The sequence below is a fragment of the Takifugu flavidus genome, chromosome 13 (assembly GCF_003711565.1).
Source record: "Takifugu flavidus isolate HTHZ2018 chromosome 13, ASM371156v2, whole genome shotgun sequence".
NCBI lineage: Eukaryota > Metazoa > Chordata > Actinopteri > Tetraodontiformes > Tetraodontidae > Takifugu > Takifugu flavidus.
The window spans coordinates 8,108,083-8,127,201 of record NC_079532.1 but is presented as its reverse complement, the minus strand read 5'-3'; the positions used below and the strand labels follow the sequence as shown (position 1 = coordinate 8,127,201).

The window sequence follows — 19,119 nt, the reverse complement described above, 5'->3', positions numbered from 1 at the left end:
CTCTTCAGTGGAGTTAATAGTTAGATTAATGCAGGTCTGAGGAGTCTAAACGCTAAAAAAAACTGATTTTGACTCATTTATCACAATAAAAAGTATCAGAAAGTATGAGTGAGTCAGTAAATAGAAAATTTGTCATTTAATGCAATATAACTGACTGAATTACAATTAATGTCATGGAAATAAACCACCAAACTGACAGGATGTTTCATACAGGTATATATTACAATGTGCCTTGTTATATAATACAGTCAGCTTCTCTTTTTAATAAAAATAAGCACTGGAGGAGAAAGTGATAAGTTTTCATTTTATTGTAAATTGGACATTATGCACATTACTTGACTGATGAGTTAATTAAGATTATTATGTGATCACAGAACCCCCCCTCCCCCACACACCGGGTGAGAGTTTTAGACGATGTCGAGTCAAAAAGACGATTTAGCCAGAATGTCTGCGAGCCCGGAGACTCGCGGAGGACAGACAGTGAGGAAAGTACCAAATGAGGGAACAAGAACATCGAGCGGCTCACAGTGGTCACCACTTGTGCCAAAGATACCACCAACGAATACAAAGAAATGCTCTGGGGGGTTTCCCCCCTCCGATGACCATATAGAAACATGAACCGTGACGCGAAGGGGGTCGATTTTAGCCATTTTTTCCCTCCCCTAAGAACACAAATGTGGACAAAATTCTATCCCAAACAAAAAAAACAAAACCAAACGTGGGCTTCGCCGCTGTTGCAAATTCAAACCGTTCTTGTTGGCGGGTCAAATGAAAGGCGTGGTCTCGCTGACACGATAAATATTGCACAAGTATTGAATTAGGATGTTGTTGCATACGAATGTCCGCTCCCTTTCCTATGTCTCCAAATATTCACTCCAGTCGGAACTGTCCCTATCTTGCCCTGACTCAACTGTTTAACCGGTAAAAAGATGCTAAAAGTAGATCCCCAATGTGTTGATGTGAGAGCCAAACCTTTCTTTATCCCCGTTTTTTTAATTTTTATTTTTTTTTCCACAAAGACAAAACAACTATCCAGTCATGCAATGTTGTTAGGGAGGGGTCGGGGTGGTGTCATCTGGGGGGAGTCATCCGTTACTCTCTCTGGTGCTTCTAAGCGTTCTGCATCTCCTTGCCAATTTTGTAGCTCAGGATCTTGTTCCAGTCGATCTTGGTGCGCGTCACAGGAAGCTGGCGGCGTAAGGCTTTGAAGGTAGTGTCCGACATGGTCTGGTAATTCTCGTTGATGGCCATCTGGGAAAAAAACGGAGCGAATGATGAGCAGACGGGCGGGGAGAGCGGCCTGGATCAGAACCAGGCGGCACTTTCAGACAGATGTATCGTCATCACCTGATAGTCCTTTTCTGCGGCCTGCATGATCTTAACGAATTCCTTTGCACACGAAGCCTCATTCTGTTACAAACAGAGACGGAACTCGTTTCAGGAAGGACTCAAACGGACACGTGACCACATGGAAGCAGACTGTGCACGTCCGTGTGCACATTCACCGTATGAAAGCTTCAAACATGTCTGACGACGCGTTGCACTCACAGAAATCGACATGCTGTCCTGGACCTCTTTGTGGCTCACCAGCTGAACGTTTCCATCTTCATAGTAATGAACCTGGAATCATCGGAAGTGCTGTTTAGCGTCAGCGGGTCGCTCGCTCCGACAATACGAGAGCGCGTGAGGCGGAAAGAGGGGTTGGAAAGTCCAGGCGAGACGAGGAGGACCGAGTTCAGGCAGAAAGCCGGAACCTACCTGGATCTTCATGATTCCTGCCACTTCAGTAGAAGAGGAGGAGATGGTGAATTTCCACTCTGACCTCCAGCGTCCATTCCTACGGAATCATCCAACGCTTATTAGTTATTTATTAGATCAACGTTTGCTCCTGAGAAATGCCAATGTTCCCGTGCTTAAAATTTTAAGGAAAAGAGGTAAAATAACAGCTGTGATTTGTAGAATTTCAGAGCTTTTTGTACTGAATAAGCCTCTTTTAAACTTAAAATCTTAAAAAAGGGTTGTGTTTTCTATAACCTCATTAAGAATTTTAGTGCCAATCTACTTGCTGTGTACCAGAGATGTTTAAACATGAGGGAAACCCCCCAAAATAAAGAGGTAAAATAAGCTCGCAGCCTCTGTAACAGCGATCAATCACAAGAACTGGGGGATTATTACACATGACAACTAACAATTCCAGTAAAACCCAGCAGCAAAGAGGATTGCTCCAGCTCTTATCCAATTAGTCTAACCCGATCAGAAACAGCTCTCAGATGCTTTCAAGGAACAATCAAAGCAAGGCATTGGGAGTGTCGCACGTATCAAACTCTATTTATGGCTCAGCGCTTCACCCTCTTTCTGACAGAAATACAGGGAAAAAAGGGAAAGGAAACATTCCCGGGGATTCTGCTAAGAGTTTTTCAAAAGAACAAATCGGAATGTGTGTCAAGCCCGTCCTGTACTGAAAAAGCACCCCTGGGTTTAAACCTCAGGTTTTTAGCAAACATTGCTCATATTAAATGGAGCAAAAAGGAAAATGACACCGATTTCTCTGGCACGTACCAGAAGTTTTTTGGTTGAAACTGATGGCACTCGATGCACACAATGATGGTTTGCTGCCCGTCGATGGTTTTCCCATAAATCTGAGGAGAGAATGGGAAACAAATAAAGTTTAAGTGACCAAACCGCGGGTGTTTCTTTCAAGTGTAGAGGAGGCCCTAACGCACAGTGCAGACTCCATTGGGATAGTGCTCCTTGACGTAGGCTCTGACAGCAGAGTCCACAGCAGTTCTCCAGCTTTCGATGGAGCCGTCAACGTCATGGGGCTGGGGGTCGCTGGCCTCCTTCCTCAGGTGATCAAACCTGAAGGAGATCTTGTTCTTAGGGTCCAGAACCCGGCCGTTTCCAAGGTCACCATGCTCTGTGATTAAGACCTGGATGGAAGGAGCAGAGCCGATCAATACGAAGACATCGTAAAAGGCGAAGACATTTAGTGTTACAAATAAATATCACAATATTAGCATGATAAGATAAGGAGGAAGGATGGGGATGGGAGGCAGCCGCCACTTTCCATTCAGCGTCCTCTCCCCCAACAATAACCTCGGCCTGCTGGGTATTCCCCTTTGTGATGTGGGAGCAGGAGGACATGATGACATCTTTGCACGAGGAGGTGTAATCATTACTGTAGCAAACACGGGCATCAAACACAAGCTTCTTGGGATAAAGGTGCGACTCTGAGCACCCTGGCATGTGTCGGATCTGTCCTTTCTGAATCCCACTGGTTGAGATTTAGACCTCGCCCCACCTCTAACCTGCTCCCATTATTCAGGATTCAAGCGTGAACCTACCTGTTCTTCATAGCCCTCGATTTTCACCGGGGTGAACTGGTCCAAGTTGTATTGTGCAAATGCACTGAGGAGACAGACAGATGACAAACGCCGTTAGTCACATGAGGCCAGTACCAAGAGAACGTCAATAGCGGCGCTGTCTGAACACATCGACGATCTGTGCCCACTGGTGGCACAAGTCAGAGGTGTGATGCAAGTTTTTGCTCATTTGTCACCAAACAGCCCCGAATCCGGTTTGTTCAACACGTAGCGCACATATGGTAGCATACATACGCGCGACAACCTGTCGTTTTGTGTAAATGTGTCAGATTTCGCAGCCAGTTTAAGTTTCAGTTGCGTGTTCCAGTTTCTATTTTGAGAGCTGAAGCGGGCGACGGCCTTTCTCGCTTCGCGGTGCTTTATTGGTACGTCCCAAAGTAAAGGAAAAAACTTGCTCCGTAGCATTGTGCTAATTTTATTCTCGTTTAGCTTAAAAGAAGCAAAACAAAAACCTCGAAAAGCGTCGTTTCCCCTTTTAAAAATGAGCGAAAAGCGGCTTACTTTGCTGCACCTTCCCTGAGAAGATTGTCATTGTTGAGCAAAATTCGCACATCTGTGAAGAAGAAAGAAGAGAGCTTTAGACCAACATCGTGCCGGATACGAAAGACAACGCTGCCTATCATCATTCGTCCAGGGGAATAAAGCTAACATGGTAAATTAGCTCAGAAGTCGGAGCAGGATGAAAGGGAACGGCACCGGGGGACAGGGATGTTGTGTTGGGCTCTTGGGCTGTGATAAGTGGCAGGCAGACAGCCTGCGGCACCACGCCGAGGTGACGACATTCGCTGATGTACGAGGAGGGTTTCATGAACGCTCGCTCCCTCGAGGCGCTGGTGTCAACACCAGCATTCGACTCAGCCCAAACGTTGCAGTTATTTAGCATGAGGCTGCGCCCTGGCTGCTCCGCGGCTACAGCGAATTACTGTAATAAGTAATGTACAGCGGGGGGGGCGGGGCAGAGCAGCCTGGCCGGAGGGGTTTGTGGGTAATTACATGATGATGTTCCCCTTGATTGACACTTCTCAAAGCAGCACTAACCATTGAAAACTTCGTTGAACTCTCCCGGCGGGGCATGGATGACAAAGTTGGCTGCTATGCGTACCTGCACACAAAAAACAAGGATGGGGGGTGAAGTCATGTGATTTTACCTAAGAAAAATGTCCACAAACCATATAAAACCTTTATAGGGATTACAGTTTTTACAAAATGCTCAACCTGGACGTGCACGTCCTGCAAACCAGGACACGGCGTCCCAGCGTCAACATTGAACCCAGCCAGTGCGGCGTGGCCAACAGAGGGTGTCACACACCCGCGTCGCTGGTTCAGAGGGTTCCATGAACGTCCCTGCGGCGCTTGAACTGTCACTTTTCTTTTCCTCACTTCCTCTTCTTCTCATCTGCACCCTAACACTTCCTGTTTCCAGGTCACATGTCAGACTGACAGCGAGGCCACGGCCCCTCCCTTACCCGCATGGTTTACGACCATATAAGGCCATAGAAATGTGCTGAGGACGACTGTAGTACATGTTCTATGTCTCTCGCCCCTCTCTCCCCATATTCCACCTCCTCCTGTTACTCGCAGGGCACGGTGGCGTCTTCAGGTTCCCCCGTGCGTCTCAGACCGGTGCGGCGGGGAAGGTGTTGATGTGTGTACGTTTCCGTGTGTTTATCCCCGGGGCCCTTATTAGCGGTGTGTGTACACGAGTCGCGTGTCAGCGGTGCGGAGCTGCAGATTGATTCTTGATAATGAGCAACGTCGTGAGGCAGGAAGACGGCGGGGGAGGAACGTGCAGGAAGCTTTATCAGCGTTACGCTAATCCTCTGTATAAAATCATCATGACCCACTTATACCGAGCAATCAACTATTGCAAACACAATGGTGTGTGTGTGTGTGTGTGTGTGAGAACCTGCAACACTCTTTGATCAACCAGCTGGAAGTGGAATATTCTGTTTGAGGGTTGAAATCCCTCTGGAAACAATCGTTTGCGTCAACTTTCTCTGCTCTAAACAGCAGTGGGAACAGGAAGAAGACAGAAAAGGACCCAGTTTGGTAGCTGCAGAAGAAAAGTCCCGAAGAAATGATTCGTGAGGGCCGTGATGCTGATTCTGGGATGTGGACAGGCCCCTTTAATGACAGCTGCAGCAAACAGGAAATGGAAATGCTCGAAAGGATCATTTTCCAGCTCCTTATTCACAGGAAGCCTCTCAAATTCGCAGGACAGGAAAGAGCCTGAAAGCGCGTTCCTGGTTTGTTAGAGTTCAACGTAAATGTTTGTCCCAGGAACCTACCCATCCCAGGAACTCGGTTCCAGGCCCGGGTGCGGTCCGAACGGGATCTCCAGAGCCGAAAGCTTTTCCCTGCATGTGCGCAGCATTTTCCTGGACTCCAGTAAACACAAAGACCATAATAGCTGCAGCTGCCCTGAACTGGGAACCATCAGCGTCACTGGAGCCATTTGCATAATCTTGCTCTTTTTTCCTGGAAATAATCACTCTTTTTTAATCTCTTTTGGTCCACCAGCCTATCTTTGTGAGGATTCATAGCAGGCGGTGTGAACTAGCCACGAAAATAGAATAATTACACTAGAGCTGATAGACACAAAGCCTGGGGTCCGTGCACCAGCGTAGCCTGGGATCCTTCCTTTCTGTGTGCACCAAACCCCAGCTGGGTCCTTCTCCACCCTGGTATTACCCAGAAAGCTGTGCAACAATCCCCTCCATGGCACCATTAGCCCGCCACGCATCAGCCCAGAGATGACATCTATCCGACGGAGGCGTCACAGTCACCTTCAGAAAATAATACCAGGGGTAATGAAGCCCAGCAGGAACAGGCTCGGGCGCTATTCTGCCCCACGGACACGATTAACTGCCCTCTGTGCCAGCGTTTGAGCGCTTCAGCCAAGCCAGCCAGGCCAAAATCATTTCTGGCGCAACACAAACGGAGGGAGGATAAAAGTCCACGTCTGTCGCGTCACATTTAACCACCAGCTATGCTATGTATAGCATTGCTGGCTAACATCACCACTCCCAGTAAGCAAACACACCAGTGGGGAAGCTCCTCACGCAGCTGCAACAGTAAAAGCTCCATTTCTTGAGTGGGATCTTCTGACTAAAACGGGGGAATCCTGTTCTACTCCAGCTGAAGCAGACAGACCTGATCCGGTACTGGGCGAGCGCGCATAGTTCTGCCCTCCCTGACGTGTTCAGACAAAACAACGCTGTCTTTGCATTCTTTGAGAGAGAACGGGGAATTCGGCGCGCTAGGATCCAGGTATGGAGAGTTTACGGAGTAGAGTGAACACAAAACGACTGGGAAGTGTGGAGGGGCGGTAGAACCGGACCCGAGCAGGCAGACAGTTAAGTACAGGCAGCGGAAGTTAGCACAGACCGATTATGTAGGAGCCGTTTCCTGTAAGAAGCGCACGCACACGCTTTCTGTGTGGCTGCCGGTTCACCATTAAATGCCGCCTGCAGATCACTCACGGCGGCGCCGAAGAGTTGAGGAGTGGATTTTTAAAGTTTCAGGCCCTTGAAGATGCCCGAATCCTCCCGTTGGAGCGTCGGCGCCTGGCGGATGGAGACGGCTCTCCAAGCAGAAACCCAGATGAAAACATTCCAGCCCATGGATACAGTTTCCATGAGCTCAATCCAGTCCGGACCTCTGGTTTTCTTACCCATGAGCCAGGCAGGCGGCCAAAAAAGCATGATGTCAGACCCAGAAGCCAACTGGGCCAAAGTGGTGTCACCACTGCAGGAGCCGGCGTGGTTCATGCACAATACCATCCCATCCTTTAACCAAAAGACACGGCGACATTTCCTGCCACGAGCTGATGTCGGATGCCCGTGCACGAGCGAGCAGGATGCCCGTGCATCCGCCGATCAATAAGTTGCCCACACGTTTAAGAGAACAGCCAAAACTTGTGACTCAGGCTGATGTGCAGAGTCACGGACTGTTCCGCCCATGTATGATGGGTTACACAACCGGCTACAAAGAGCTCATTTATTTAAAAATACACTTGGGTTTTCCTGTAACCATCATGAGAAAGTTCTAGTTTTAATTACGTCACACAATATCTATTAATTACACGTAGGGGTCGCAAAAAATAGACACACAGGGTGGAAACAGATAAATAGTTCAGTATTATTAGAGGAGCACTTTTAAATTATGGAGCTAGTTAATGGAATAGTAACCATATTCTGATATTAATTAACCAAAGCACTAATATCTGCAGGTCTGTGTAGTAAAACACACCAACAACCTGTAGTTTCCTGGTATTGTCTTTGTGATCTTTTAAGGAATTGAAAATAACAAGCAATTCTAGTTTAATGGGACATAAAACTTACTTGATGCCCCGACTAAAACCAGCAGCCGGACTCACGCTACTTACAAACGGGAGATGTTCAGAGGGGATTTTTAATGGATCGTTTCTAGCTTTTGACCCACTCGGGGTTCCTTTGACAGCACAATAGCCTGAGCCAACGGTAGATCGTTAGCTCCGACGCGATCCAGCGCTAATAAAAGAAGTGGGACGAGCTGGGTGGTAGCAGGCCGGCTGCAATCGTGAAATAAGAGCGCAAAAAGGAACCGTGCGTGATTATTTCAAACTCGATCTCCATAGTTGCGTGCAACGACAAAAGAGAGGTCTCCAACAGGGCGTGTTACCCGTTAGCATTCGGCGGCTATGCTAAATAAGTAGCCATCGGTGTTTGGTGTGGGAGAACTTTAAAACAGACGGGAGCAGAAGCACCGGAGAGACGCGACATGGCCACGAAGCAAAGGTGGGACCGGGGGGAAGCTTATGTGGGTTTTATCACAGGTACACGGCGCCTATTTTGAGTCAGGACCGTAGAAGGAGCCTTCGGTGGAGGTTCGCAAAGAGCGGAAGTTGAGCTAAAAATAATAAGAGCAGCAGCAGCCGCTGTGCCGCGGCCTGGGTTTTTCTTCAAAATTACCGACGTCGGCCGCCGCCGGGTTCCGCCGACGGACTCGGTCGAATGTAGCAGCAAATGCGAGCGCGAACGTCCGCCACCGGGGCCGGCGTCGCGGGGAAATTAGACTCTTTACCTTTTCCTCGTCGGATAGCTGCTCCTCATAATCCGCCATCTTTTCTTCCGGCACCACCAGCTTGTCAGAGGCGCGTGACGTCACCGCCTGGGTGGATTCCCGGTTTGGTTCCGTTCAGAATTCCCGACGATGCTCCCGACGCTGTCCCTCCTACTTCGGGACAAATATATAGGCTACATAAAGTAATACTAAATCCGTACCAAGTTATACAAAATAACCATTCAGATTAAGACATATAATATTTCAGAAGCATTTCGTTTACAAGCGTAGCTATTAAATAGTTTATTGAATTTATTTATTTATTCTTTGAAATGAAATCATTCTAAAAATTTGGAAGAAGCCTTGGAAAATGCCAATGGACGTCAGATTACGAGTACCACGTGCTGACCACTAGATGGCAGTGTAGACTCATTAGATCTGAATGGGCTTGAACGCGTCTTTGTTTAAGGAATTAGATCATTTCCATTGTCTAATCCAGAGAAAAACGTGGAAGATGGGGGTGACAGACAGACAGACAGACAGACAGACAGACAGACAGACAGACAGACGGTTTTTTAAATAAACACCTATTTGTGTAAAAATTCTGACATATACATTCTTTGCCAATACACAGTAAAGACCTGTGTATTGGCAAAGAATGTGTGTGTGTGTGTGTGTGTGTGTGTGTGCGTGGGGGTGATCACGTTTGTCATTCTAAAGTTATTTTAGTAATAAGACTTAAATTGTACATAAATGCCTTCATTAATGTTGCTATTCACTTCTGTAAAGTGACTAAAACCACCGTTACCGACACAACGGCAGGTATTTGTGCGACAACCCTCCCCACAACAGCTACAAGATGAAAACGTTTAACTTGAGCAGTGCGTCATGACTGAGTTCCCCTTGCTCTTCCCGTTTCGCTCCAGGACACTAATTTACCTCTTGTGAAAAGAATCAAGTCTTTGTGTGATGCCAGCACTGTAGCTGTGTTTGTTTAGGTGAGGTCACTTCAGGATTCAACGCTGTGGAAGCACTTTCACCACTCCTACAGGGCGGCAGCGCTCTTACACACTGTTACTTCCAAACTCTGCAATTTCTCTGGACAGAAAAATTAAAATTATGATTGATGAAGCAGAAAATAATCACCGGGAAAAGTCTCCAGATAATTGTGCCTCTTCAGTTTGGGATGATGAGGCAGGCTGAAGGGTCACGTCAGGGAATTTAAACACTCTCTAATCCAGCCGGTGCCATCGGAGCCACTCATCACCTCTGGGGACCTGAAGGGGGCATTGAGGATCGAGACTATTGCGCTGAGTCACCCCCAAACACCGCTGAGTCACCCCGAGATGCCCACAGCGCCGGTTCTGGTCAGACAACAATCAGGCAGGAGTCGGGAGAAAGGTCCGGCTATTCCAGAGACGCGGTGAAGAGTTTAAAACAGAGCAGAGGTTTTGTGGTCTGTGATCACATCCCGGGCCGTTCTCTGTCCGCATCAGCGGGAAAAATGTCCTCTTGGCTTTGCATCAAACCAGAAGCAGATGAGTGGGGCCGTATTTCATGTCTGCTCCATCCCAGTGGGCACCAGCAACACACAGTCGACGGTTTGTACATTCGAGCCACAGCAGGTGTCAGCATGAAATGGACAAAACTTTCCTGATCTGGATTGAAGGAATCACGTTTTCCTGTGCTGATTTTGTTCATCGTCGCCATCACAACGCTGCATGTTTCAAGCATTAACCTTTGCATTTGTGCTGCCTCAGCATAAACTTTAAATAAGCCTTTAAACGCCCCCTGCTGGTGGGCTGCGGCCTCATATCTAAGACCTGAGACCAACTAGGGAAAAGTTGGAATGCTTCCGGACGCTGCTCTGGTTTGGCCGAGCGCTCAGCACAACCTGCTTTTGCACACACTCTGGACGCAATGTTGCCCGAGTGGCGCCGTCCACAGCCCAGATCTTTATTGTAAACGGCTTCAAATTTTCCTTATTAACCAGCAGTCGGTTTATGATTAACAGCTTCACGAAGTGTTGCGCAAGACCCCCGGAATGCTGCGTGGCTTATTTGCAGCAGCCCACAAACTCACACACTGGCAACGGTTCTTCCATGTTTCAGCGCCTGGAGTCACAAAAGGGTTGCGCAACAGTAATTTGTTTCAAGACTCCCATGAGGTTTTTGTCACCCTCCTTGGATTGATCCGGAAAGACTTTGACTTCCTTCTGGGGGGAAAAATGAAAAACCTCCTCCTCGGAAACACCTCCTCCGATCCTCAAAAGGGCCTCGTGGGACTTTGGTGCCCCACCGAAGCCACAGATATGAGCTTTCAACGCCTGTCTGGCTGTGATCGCACTCCCCTGGAATTCCGTGGTGCACCAGCACTCCCGCCGCTGATAATTGACCCTTTTACAGTAATTCCATTATTGTCTGAGTGATTGTGGAGTTATCCTAGTGAGGGATGAAGGCTGGGTGCGTGCATTTCCATAAGGGCAGGGACATTCCGGAGCTTGAGAAACCAAACATTCCAGGCCAAAGAGTCAGATTTGGTGGTCCAGGATGCTGGAATGAACTTGTCCCATAACTTGCTCCTGTAGGTCGGGCCACCTGTCGACATCTTGAGTTACGACGACCCGCGCACACGTGCACGTGGTGGTGAAAAACGGGAGAAATAGCTCACATCTGCGTCTCTGAGGGTAGAAACAACGATAAATAGCAGGAAAAGAAGAGGCGTGGAAGTGAGACGTCTATCGGGAGAATGAATCCCGTCCACGCTGTTTTCACAGGCGCTCGCTTGTTGCACTTACAATAAATCCGTCCTAACTTCTGTTTGGGAAGTACTGAGCAGAGCTGGCTCTTCCTCCTCGTATTTGTCCTCCTCAACACCCAGAGGATGCATTAAGGCACATACCCCCGCACTGCCCCCCCCCCCTTGTCTTCAAATGTTATCACAGCATTCAGGCGCTACGTCACTTATGTTTTCCATGTGCTGTGGGGACAGAGGCAGGAGGCTAGCTGCTACACTCCCTCAGTGTTTAGAGTGGCTAATTGTAGCTTTCTGATTTAATCCCAGAGCCCGTGTAACAAATCTTCAGTCATTTAGGGGTGTGTGTGTGTGTGTGTGGGGGGGGGGGTATCGTCAGTGGTTGACAGACATGATGGGTGCCTGAGTGTAAATGAGGGATTTTTCCGTTGCTCCAGGACCGTGCTGGCTCAGAAGTGGTTTCAGAAATAACTTACACGCTCACGGAGCTTCTGATCCAAACCCGCCACGACTCCACAGATATTGATCAGATTGGGATGCACTTAGTTCGCTCCAGATGTTGTGTTTTCAGACATTCCTTTGCAGAGGATATAATTAGAAATATATGTAGTATAAAGATATATGCTTATATGCTTTTATTGCTATTTTTGCTACTCAAACACGTGTTTCTGCTAGAAACTGGTGTTGATATTAATTATATTTAATATCAGTGACCTTTGACCTTGGAACCTATCGTGTGACCCACGATATTATTTGCTTTGTCAGATTAAAGAGATTCATCATAAACTCTAATCTGTGTGTAAAAAAACAAACCACCTGATAATTTGTCTGTTTCCCTGTGTAAGTTTGCAACTTTATTCCTGGTTTATGGACACTTTGGACCGCGGCTTTCTGAACGTTAGTTGCTCATCTGTGACTCACAGTTGCAGCTGCTGTACAACATGTACTTATAGGACAATGTGCTTGTCTGTAGTTTGGGTTTCACATGTCCTCAAGAGCCAAACAGTATCAAGAGGGGGCGCCAACAATCAAAAAGAGGAAAAAATCCTCCCTCCGGCTTTGTGTTTTAGATGAATCCTGAATAATCCACAAGCAAATCAAACATCTTGTCTCATGAGAATCAGTATTGATGGCGGGAAGCCAAAGCTTGCACGTGCACGCGCGCGCGTGTGTGTGTGTCTGTGTGTGTGTGTGTGTGTGTGTGTGTGCGCCTTCTGGGGTCACTCCTTTCTTCTCTCATTAGGCCTCATAATTCTAATGATGCAGAGTTGACTCAGGTCAGATGATACTGACCAACTTTGTTCTCATTTGTTAAGCTGGAATGTCAGTGTGTGTGTGTGTGTGTGTGTGTGCGTGCGAGCGTGCGTGCGCCTCTGCTGACTCACCCAATGACTCCCGTGCAGACCTCCCATTTACCTTTCGACCGGGATCCTGTCATCGGTGGCACCTGCCCCCCTCTTTGAACATGCGTGTGGTCGTGTGTGGGGTCACGCTGAGAACCACTAAACAACAGCAGACAAACACACGGGAGAACATGGTGGAAACTGAGGGGGGGGGGGGGGGGGGGGCAACCTAAGGGCCTGGTGTGTTTACTTTAGAGAGGAATAACAAGCAGGTGTGCAGCGTGTGTTTCAGTTGCCGTGTCATAAACAGAGACATTCCCATTAAATATATAAATACAAATCCTTATGAATCATAGTCACATTACTTTTGTAAAACTGATATTGGGCTATTACTTTTTATACTTGTGTACATAAAATTGTTTCATTACATCATTTGTTTGGTCGTTTTGGTCCCTAGGAGTACCGCAGCGTCGGAACATGCGCGGCGTGCGTGATCAAGACGTGTCTGAACACAAGCAGCCTATGTCACACTATGTCACAACACATCGTAAATGCGTTGATCAGACAGGCATGTGCGTGGGGGGGGGGGGGGGGGGGGGGGGACAGGCCTGCAGGCAGCTGAGTGAAAGATGGAGAGTGAAAGGGCATGAAAAGACAACACAAACCTGGAGAGAGGTGGGATGGATGCTGAGTCCGGGGCGTAAACACAGACGTGCCTCCTGTTCATGGAAAGTCGGGTTTCACGTGGATTTCCCCGGAATATTCCAGGGATTGGGATTAAGGTGCTTCTGGGAGGGTGAAGAACATCTGGTCATATATATTCTGGACTTTCTCTGGTTTTAAAATGTTTTGATTGTGATGAGGATTGATTGATTGAGAGGAACAAAAGGGTTTGAAGATAAAATCATAACAGCGACCACGTCCTGATCTGACGTCTCCAAAAGAAAAATCCAGGAAAACAGTTAAAACATCTTTATCATACTGATGCTTCATTGCGTAACGTGTGTGTTCAGCTTCTCCTTTGCAACCACTGAAAGCAACCCTCCTCGTTTAACCCAATGACCCACAAAAGAATCTTTATGTTTCACAATGCTGCAAGATAGCATCTAAAATCTTTCTCTAAGGAAAGTCTGCAACAATTAGGACCTGCAGGTTGTGCTTTTAAGAAACGTTCTGACTCCCGTTCCTTGTGTAATACTGTTTACTGCAGTGTTTAAACTCCTGGGAACAGGACAACCTGACCAGCAGCCACTGTCACGGCTCGGATCAGTGGGGAGGGGGGGTTCAGGCTGCTCACTTGTGGGGCTCAAAAGCAGAGAAGTGAGCTGGAGGTCAGAGGGTCAGAGGTGACCCGTAACCAATGGAGACACAGAGTCAATATCCAGACAACAAAAGCACACAGACACAGAAGGCGGGGACCGTGTGCTCGACATGTGAATGCGCGGAGAGTGTTGACCGAGCGCGAGGACACTTCATCATCTATCTTTGTCTCCGAGAGGAGGGTCCGTTTGGGCAGTAAAACGTTCAGAGGTTAAAGGTTTAAAGGCATTTTGCCAAAAGCTGCAACAGCGAGTGGATTCATTGGGCCTGGTCCTCAACACCTGTTCCATGCGGCGCCTCATAAACCCACGACCATCCTTGATCTGGAATAACGCCCCTGCATGAATATTGTAGTTTCGTGTAGGCGAGGTTGCATTTGTGCGTCGGAAATGGACATTTCAGGACCGGAGTCCTTATTAAATGAAAGCTATTATTCATGATAAGGAACGGCGCCAGGCGGGGGACTCTGATACGACAGCTTTATTACAGTGACAAAGCTGATGTGACATTACGCTGGAACATGTACCTTCAGCATTTTTCTACAGACAACAAACTTATATACAAGCACACAGTACAGACAGTGTTAAGAAAAGACAAAGTGGAGGAACACATGATCACGTGACAGCAGTCTCTGAATATCCCGTCGGACCCCGAGGTGCACGATGACCTCCGCGATCCTTCTCTCTATTTACAAAAATGGCAGTGGCTTGTCTGGAAACCAAGAGACCGACCTGGCGTCTTTGTTCATTGCTGGTGGCGCTCTTCACTCACCACTGGTCTCCCAGCTGGACCCGTTTTAGAGACGAGGCTCATCTTCAATACAAAAATATAGTACAGCAATTTTCTTGTCATAGCGAACATTCATACCTGTCCTTCGATGGCCCAGTCACGTCAGCGGCCATTTGGAAAATAAACCCCCAAAAATTCACAAAAATTCTGCTACACAAAGTTTTGCCTCCACACCGGTGCTTTGCCAATATTATCTGGTCAATGTCAAATTTCTCTCTGATCCATTTTTCTCTAACTTGAGATCAGACTGCTAAATCGAATCAATTAACCAAATAAATTAGAGGAGTTGGAACAATTACAATCAACATTAAAAGTGTTTTCATGTCGCCATTCAATTTAGTTTCAAATCATATTTTTGTTTTGAATACAGAAGAAAAAAAGGGGAGTTAGAATTATTTCATCAAGATGACCCGTTGTGCAGGAGTAATAATGTTACTAGTGACTGTAATTACAAGCAGAAGGTTTTTGTTTTTGTAAGTCTTTTGAAATAGGGGTCATTTAATCAGCTAGAACAGGTTAATATGTAGGTAACCAATACAAACACATGTGAAACGTAATAAGCAACCAATCAGAACTATGAATCAAATGTGAAGGAAAAGACATGGTTCAGCTTTATATTGCTCTTCTTCACAAGAAAACCTGCGAGCTCTGAACATGTGTGTGTCGTTAGTGGTTACGCTGCTTTGAAATGACAAGATGCTCAACCTCCGGAAACATCTGGGCCTTTCATGCAGGTGCGTCACGGTGAGGGTTAAAAGACGAGTTTTCCCCCCGTAAGCATATTTAAAAGCTTATCATACGAGAACAATCTACAAATAAAGCATCCAGTGAACTGCACAGGTCCTTATTTACACGCCACTCTGACCACCAGAGAACTTTGGTTTACTTTCCCAAAACAGGCCTGAGAGTCCGGTTCAGGTGTAGCCGCGTTTCCCCGCCCCGTTTTCTGTCAAGCATTCGCACAACGGCAGACGAGGGGGGGGGGGGGGGGGGGGGGGGGTGTTGAAACGATCGTCTCCATGTGAGGTTACAGCAGGCCAAGGGACTGTGTGGGTGACAGTGCTTTTATCCATCGGAGGAGGAGGAGGAGGAGGAGGAGGAGGAGGAGTTCCGGAACCTTTCAGCTGTCCTGCTGAGCTGAACCCACGCTCAGGGAGAGGTCTGAGCTGTCATCCATGGCCGTCTCCACAGTTCACGCTTGACAACACAGGTGATCTATTTACACTGATAGAACAGTCAAAGCCGTGTTTCTCCCTCTCAGCACAGCCTCCAGTGTTTGTGAGTCCATACAGCAGTTTTTTCCATCCCATCACTGCCTTGGCTGTTCTCACCTGTCCCTCTGCTCAGGTGCAGCAGGCGCGCTCCACCCGGCAGAACAGGGGGGACTGGGCGGGCAGGGATGTGGAGGTGGTGGGGTCAGATGAGAGGGAGGAAGAAGATGGAGTGAGGTGGGTGGAGGCGAACAGGGAGGGGTAAGGGTTCAGCTTTTCGATGTTGACGTAGGTGGTGTTGAGCAGGATGTAGTGCTCGCCGCTAAAACTGGAGAATATGGAGGAGATGGGCTCCACCAGCTCGGAGAAAGAGGGCCGCCGCTCGGGATTGGGGTGCCAGCACTCGATCATCACCGTGTAGCTGAAGGGAGGAGAAGGAAATGAAAAGTGAACCTTTGCTGCGTTTAGGAAGATAGAACTGATTTCATTTTCACAGGACGGTGTGTTTATTTCGATACGTTTCATTTAGTTCAACAGCAAAACTTCCTCGCACGGGGCGTTCTCCAGCTGCAGTCGATCACATAGTCACCGTTTAAACCCTAAAAACTCTAAGAATCTTGATTTATTCAGTTCTGTTGGAGCAGATTCACTCTGAAGACAGCTGAAGCTAATTTCATCACTCAGTCCTCCACAATCAGACAGTAATATTCCTCCCACATGGCCTCACAGCAGATAATCTGTGCCTCAAAAATGAGTTTCACACCAACAATCAATCACTTTCCTCCCTGTCAGCAGCTGTTATTGTCCTTTTTCTTTCCCATAAGCACCATATCAAGGCTGGAAATGAAGAAAAACGACCCCACAACTACGTGTCAGTATCTGCCAGCGTCTGCTATCAGCAGCGAACCATCAGCGATGAGTAACGACGAGAATGTTTGCAGACGTGCATCACCTCCCGGGGTCTCTGTTTAATTTAGAGCTTGGGAAGGTTCCTCCCTCACCTGAACACTCCCGCCCGCCTCTCCTATCGCACGTGCACGGACAGGGCACCTCGTGGATGAGGACACATAAGATACCTCAGTGTTTCCTGAGGTGAGGTGGGAGCTCCGCTGAGGTTGAAACACATTCTAACATTTTATAGACCGATTGCTTGTCATTTGGGGCCCAAAGGGCTTGAGCTGGTGGAACCGCTTCAGTGTTGGACGATGAGCTTCAATTTATAGAACACAAGCGAAATGAAGCAAATACTGGGAAGTGTAAAATACTAGAGTTTGTGTTGTCAGTTTCCTGTGGGTATGAATTAACAAAGAGGTCTATTAACCTCGTGTGAACAAAGACAAAGATGACTAAAAATACCCCAGGCAGTTCACCAAAGGAAAGCTCGTTCTTGCCAAGACCTTTCTCACTGATGGATGTTCTTAAAGAGTGCCTGGCAACCATTATAACTTCTCAATCACACAATCGCTCTCAAAAGGGTCTTTTTTGCCCTTGAAACAGCTCAAATCTCCTGCTTCTTGCAAAGATTTTCTTCCATTCTGATCTGAAAACATGCCCCCCCCCCCCTCCTCTGGCTTTGGAGAAAAAATACCAACATCGATAGACAGGGAAAATCAATTACAATGAATGAAATAACGAGCTCAAATGGAGACACGTACAGAGCATCGGGGCAGAACTCGGGCTGCAGCAGCCTCCTCCCCTGCAGGAGGAACGCGGTGATGTCGAAGGAGTTCACATCGGAGTACGGCGGGGCTCCGCGCGTCATCAGTTCCCACAGCAGCACGCCAAACGACCACTGCACAAGGAACACTCGCTCTTAAAATCAACCTTCAATTCATTACAGTGCGGCTCTGGAAGCAGCGGGAAATGCTGACATCGTCCTACAGAACATGGACAGAAGGCAGGAACTTTACCACGTCTGACTTGCTGGTGAACTTGTGCGTCTGGAGGCTTTCCAGAGCCATCCACTTGACGGGGAGCTTGACTCCGCTCTTGTTGTGGACACTGTAATATTCTTTATCATAAACGTCTCTGGCCAGACCAAAGTCCGCCACCTTTACAGTGTAGCTCTCATCCAGCCTGTCGGGGAAAAGGATTTATTTCCATAAATCACAGCTTTGCTTCTCTTCCTCCTCCCTCCTCCTTTTTTATGCATCACCGAACTCACGTAGATGAACTCACATGCAGTTCCTGGCAGCGAGGTCTCGATGGACAAACTTCTTGCTGGCCAGATATTCCATCCCTCTGGCTACCTGCAGCCCGAAGCCCATCAAGTCCTTCACCGTTGGGTTCTGTGAACACAACAACCCTGTTTTTATGGATTTCAATGGTCCTTTCCGTTGTGCGATCATCTCCACCACGTCTCCTGCTCTTCTGTCTGCACTGTGGTGAGCAGATGATGACTTCTACTGAAGTGTGGCTTTAACGTGCGCGCAGGTGCTTACATGCGACTCGTCACGGATGAAGTTGCGCAGGTCGCCGTGCTTCATGTAGGGCAGAACCATGAGTGGAGATCCCTCTGGCGGTAGACAGATTCCCAGCAGAGAGAGAACATTTGGGTGGCTGAAGTCCTTCATGATGATCCCCTCCTTTAGGAACTGGGTAACCTCCTCCAAATCTGTGATGCCTGTAGAAAAAAAAAGAAGGTTTTTCTTCCTCCAACTGATTTAACTCATGCGTAGAGAAGATGAATGTCCAATATTCACACGCACAGCAGTGAATCTTTTGAAAAAGCAATAAATCTATCCTCATAAATTTGGGGTGATTAGGTGTCAAAGTAGTCTTTTCTATTTGATCCCTGAAAAACCCTCTCCTGCACTAACATTATCAGTCTCTTCAGACAGAATGAAGACGGAAGAAGCCGATGGTCCCTGTAATATCATCACCCACCCCTGACCCACATCAAACTCCCATTTCCCAATTGCCTCCCTGCATCTGATGTCCCGCACTTTGTCCCCGCTGGCTCTGCAGTAATCTGGTTACAGATGGAAGCTCTTTATGTCAGGAGGGACCAGACGCTTAGCCTTCGACTGAGGTTGGACCCCCAAGACAGGAGAGATGACATTTGGTTGATGCCAAAGTTAAGGGGGGAAAGTGACGTTATTGCTTTCAGAACCGTGCATGAATCTCCCGCTTTCAACCTGCATGAGTTACATTAGGTTAAAAGCACAACCCAGTCGCTCAAACGTAGCGAGACAATGCAAAAACCAGAGGCAAGGTGCCCTGAAAAATCACTACGTTTAATCAAAGGTCCCAGGGGGCAACCCCCCTCCCAAGTAA

General features: G+C 47.7%; 2 protein-coding genes across 3 annotated transcripts in view; both read right to left on the bottom strand.

The window, feature by feature from the left end:
• Window positions 1-121: 121 nt before the first annotated feature.
• On the bottom strand, window positions 122-8,597 carry LOC130535962 (F-actin-capping protein subunit alpha-2). The gene is made up of 10 exons (XM_057051458.1): window positions 8,448-8,597; window positions 4,422-4,485; window positions 3,885-3,936; window positions 3,345-3,408; window positions 2,724-2,930; window positions 2,560-2,639; window positions 1,759-1,837; window positions 1,549-1,620; window positions 1,348-1,410; window positions 122-1,251 (listed from the first exon to the last, which is right to left on the bottom strand). The coding sequence occupies exons 1-10, from the start codon at window positions 8,484-8,486 to the stop codon at window positions 1,111-1,113; spliced, it is 861 nt and encodes a 286-aa protein (XP_056907438.1). The 5' UTR covers window positions 8,487-8,597; the 3' UTR covers window positions 122-1,110.
• Window positions 8,598-14,308: 5,711 nt separating this feature from the next.
• met (MET proto-oncogene, receptor tyrosine kinase) overlaps window positions 14,309-19,119 on the bottom strand; it is a 40,451-nt gene continuing 35,640 nt past the window's right edge. For both annotated transcript variants that reach the window (XM_057052169.1, XM_057052170.1), the window contains exons 17-21: window positions 18,285-18,466; window positions 18,022-18,131; window positions 17,754-17,919; window positions 17,499-17,635; window positions 14,309-16,264 (exon numbers count right to left, since the gene is read on the bottom strand). In XM_057052169.1, the coding sequence (XP_056908149.1) occupies window positions 15,976-16,264; window positions 17,499-17,635; window positions 17,754-17,919; window positions 18,022-18,131; window positions 18,285-18,466 (884 nt within the window). In that variant the 3' untranslated portion in view covers window positions 14,309-15,975. The remainder of the gene's footprint in view (window positions 16,265-17,498; window positions 17,636-17,753; window positions 17,920-18,021; window positions 18,132-18,284; window positions 18,467-19,119) is intronic.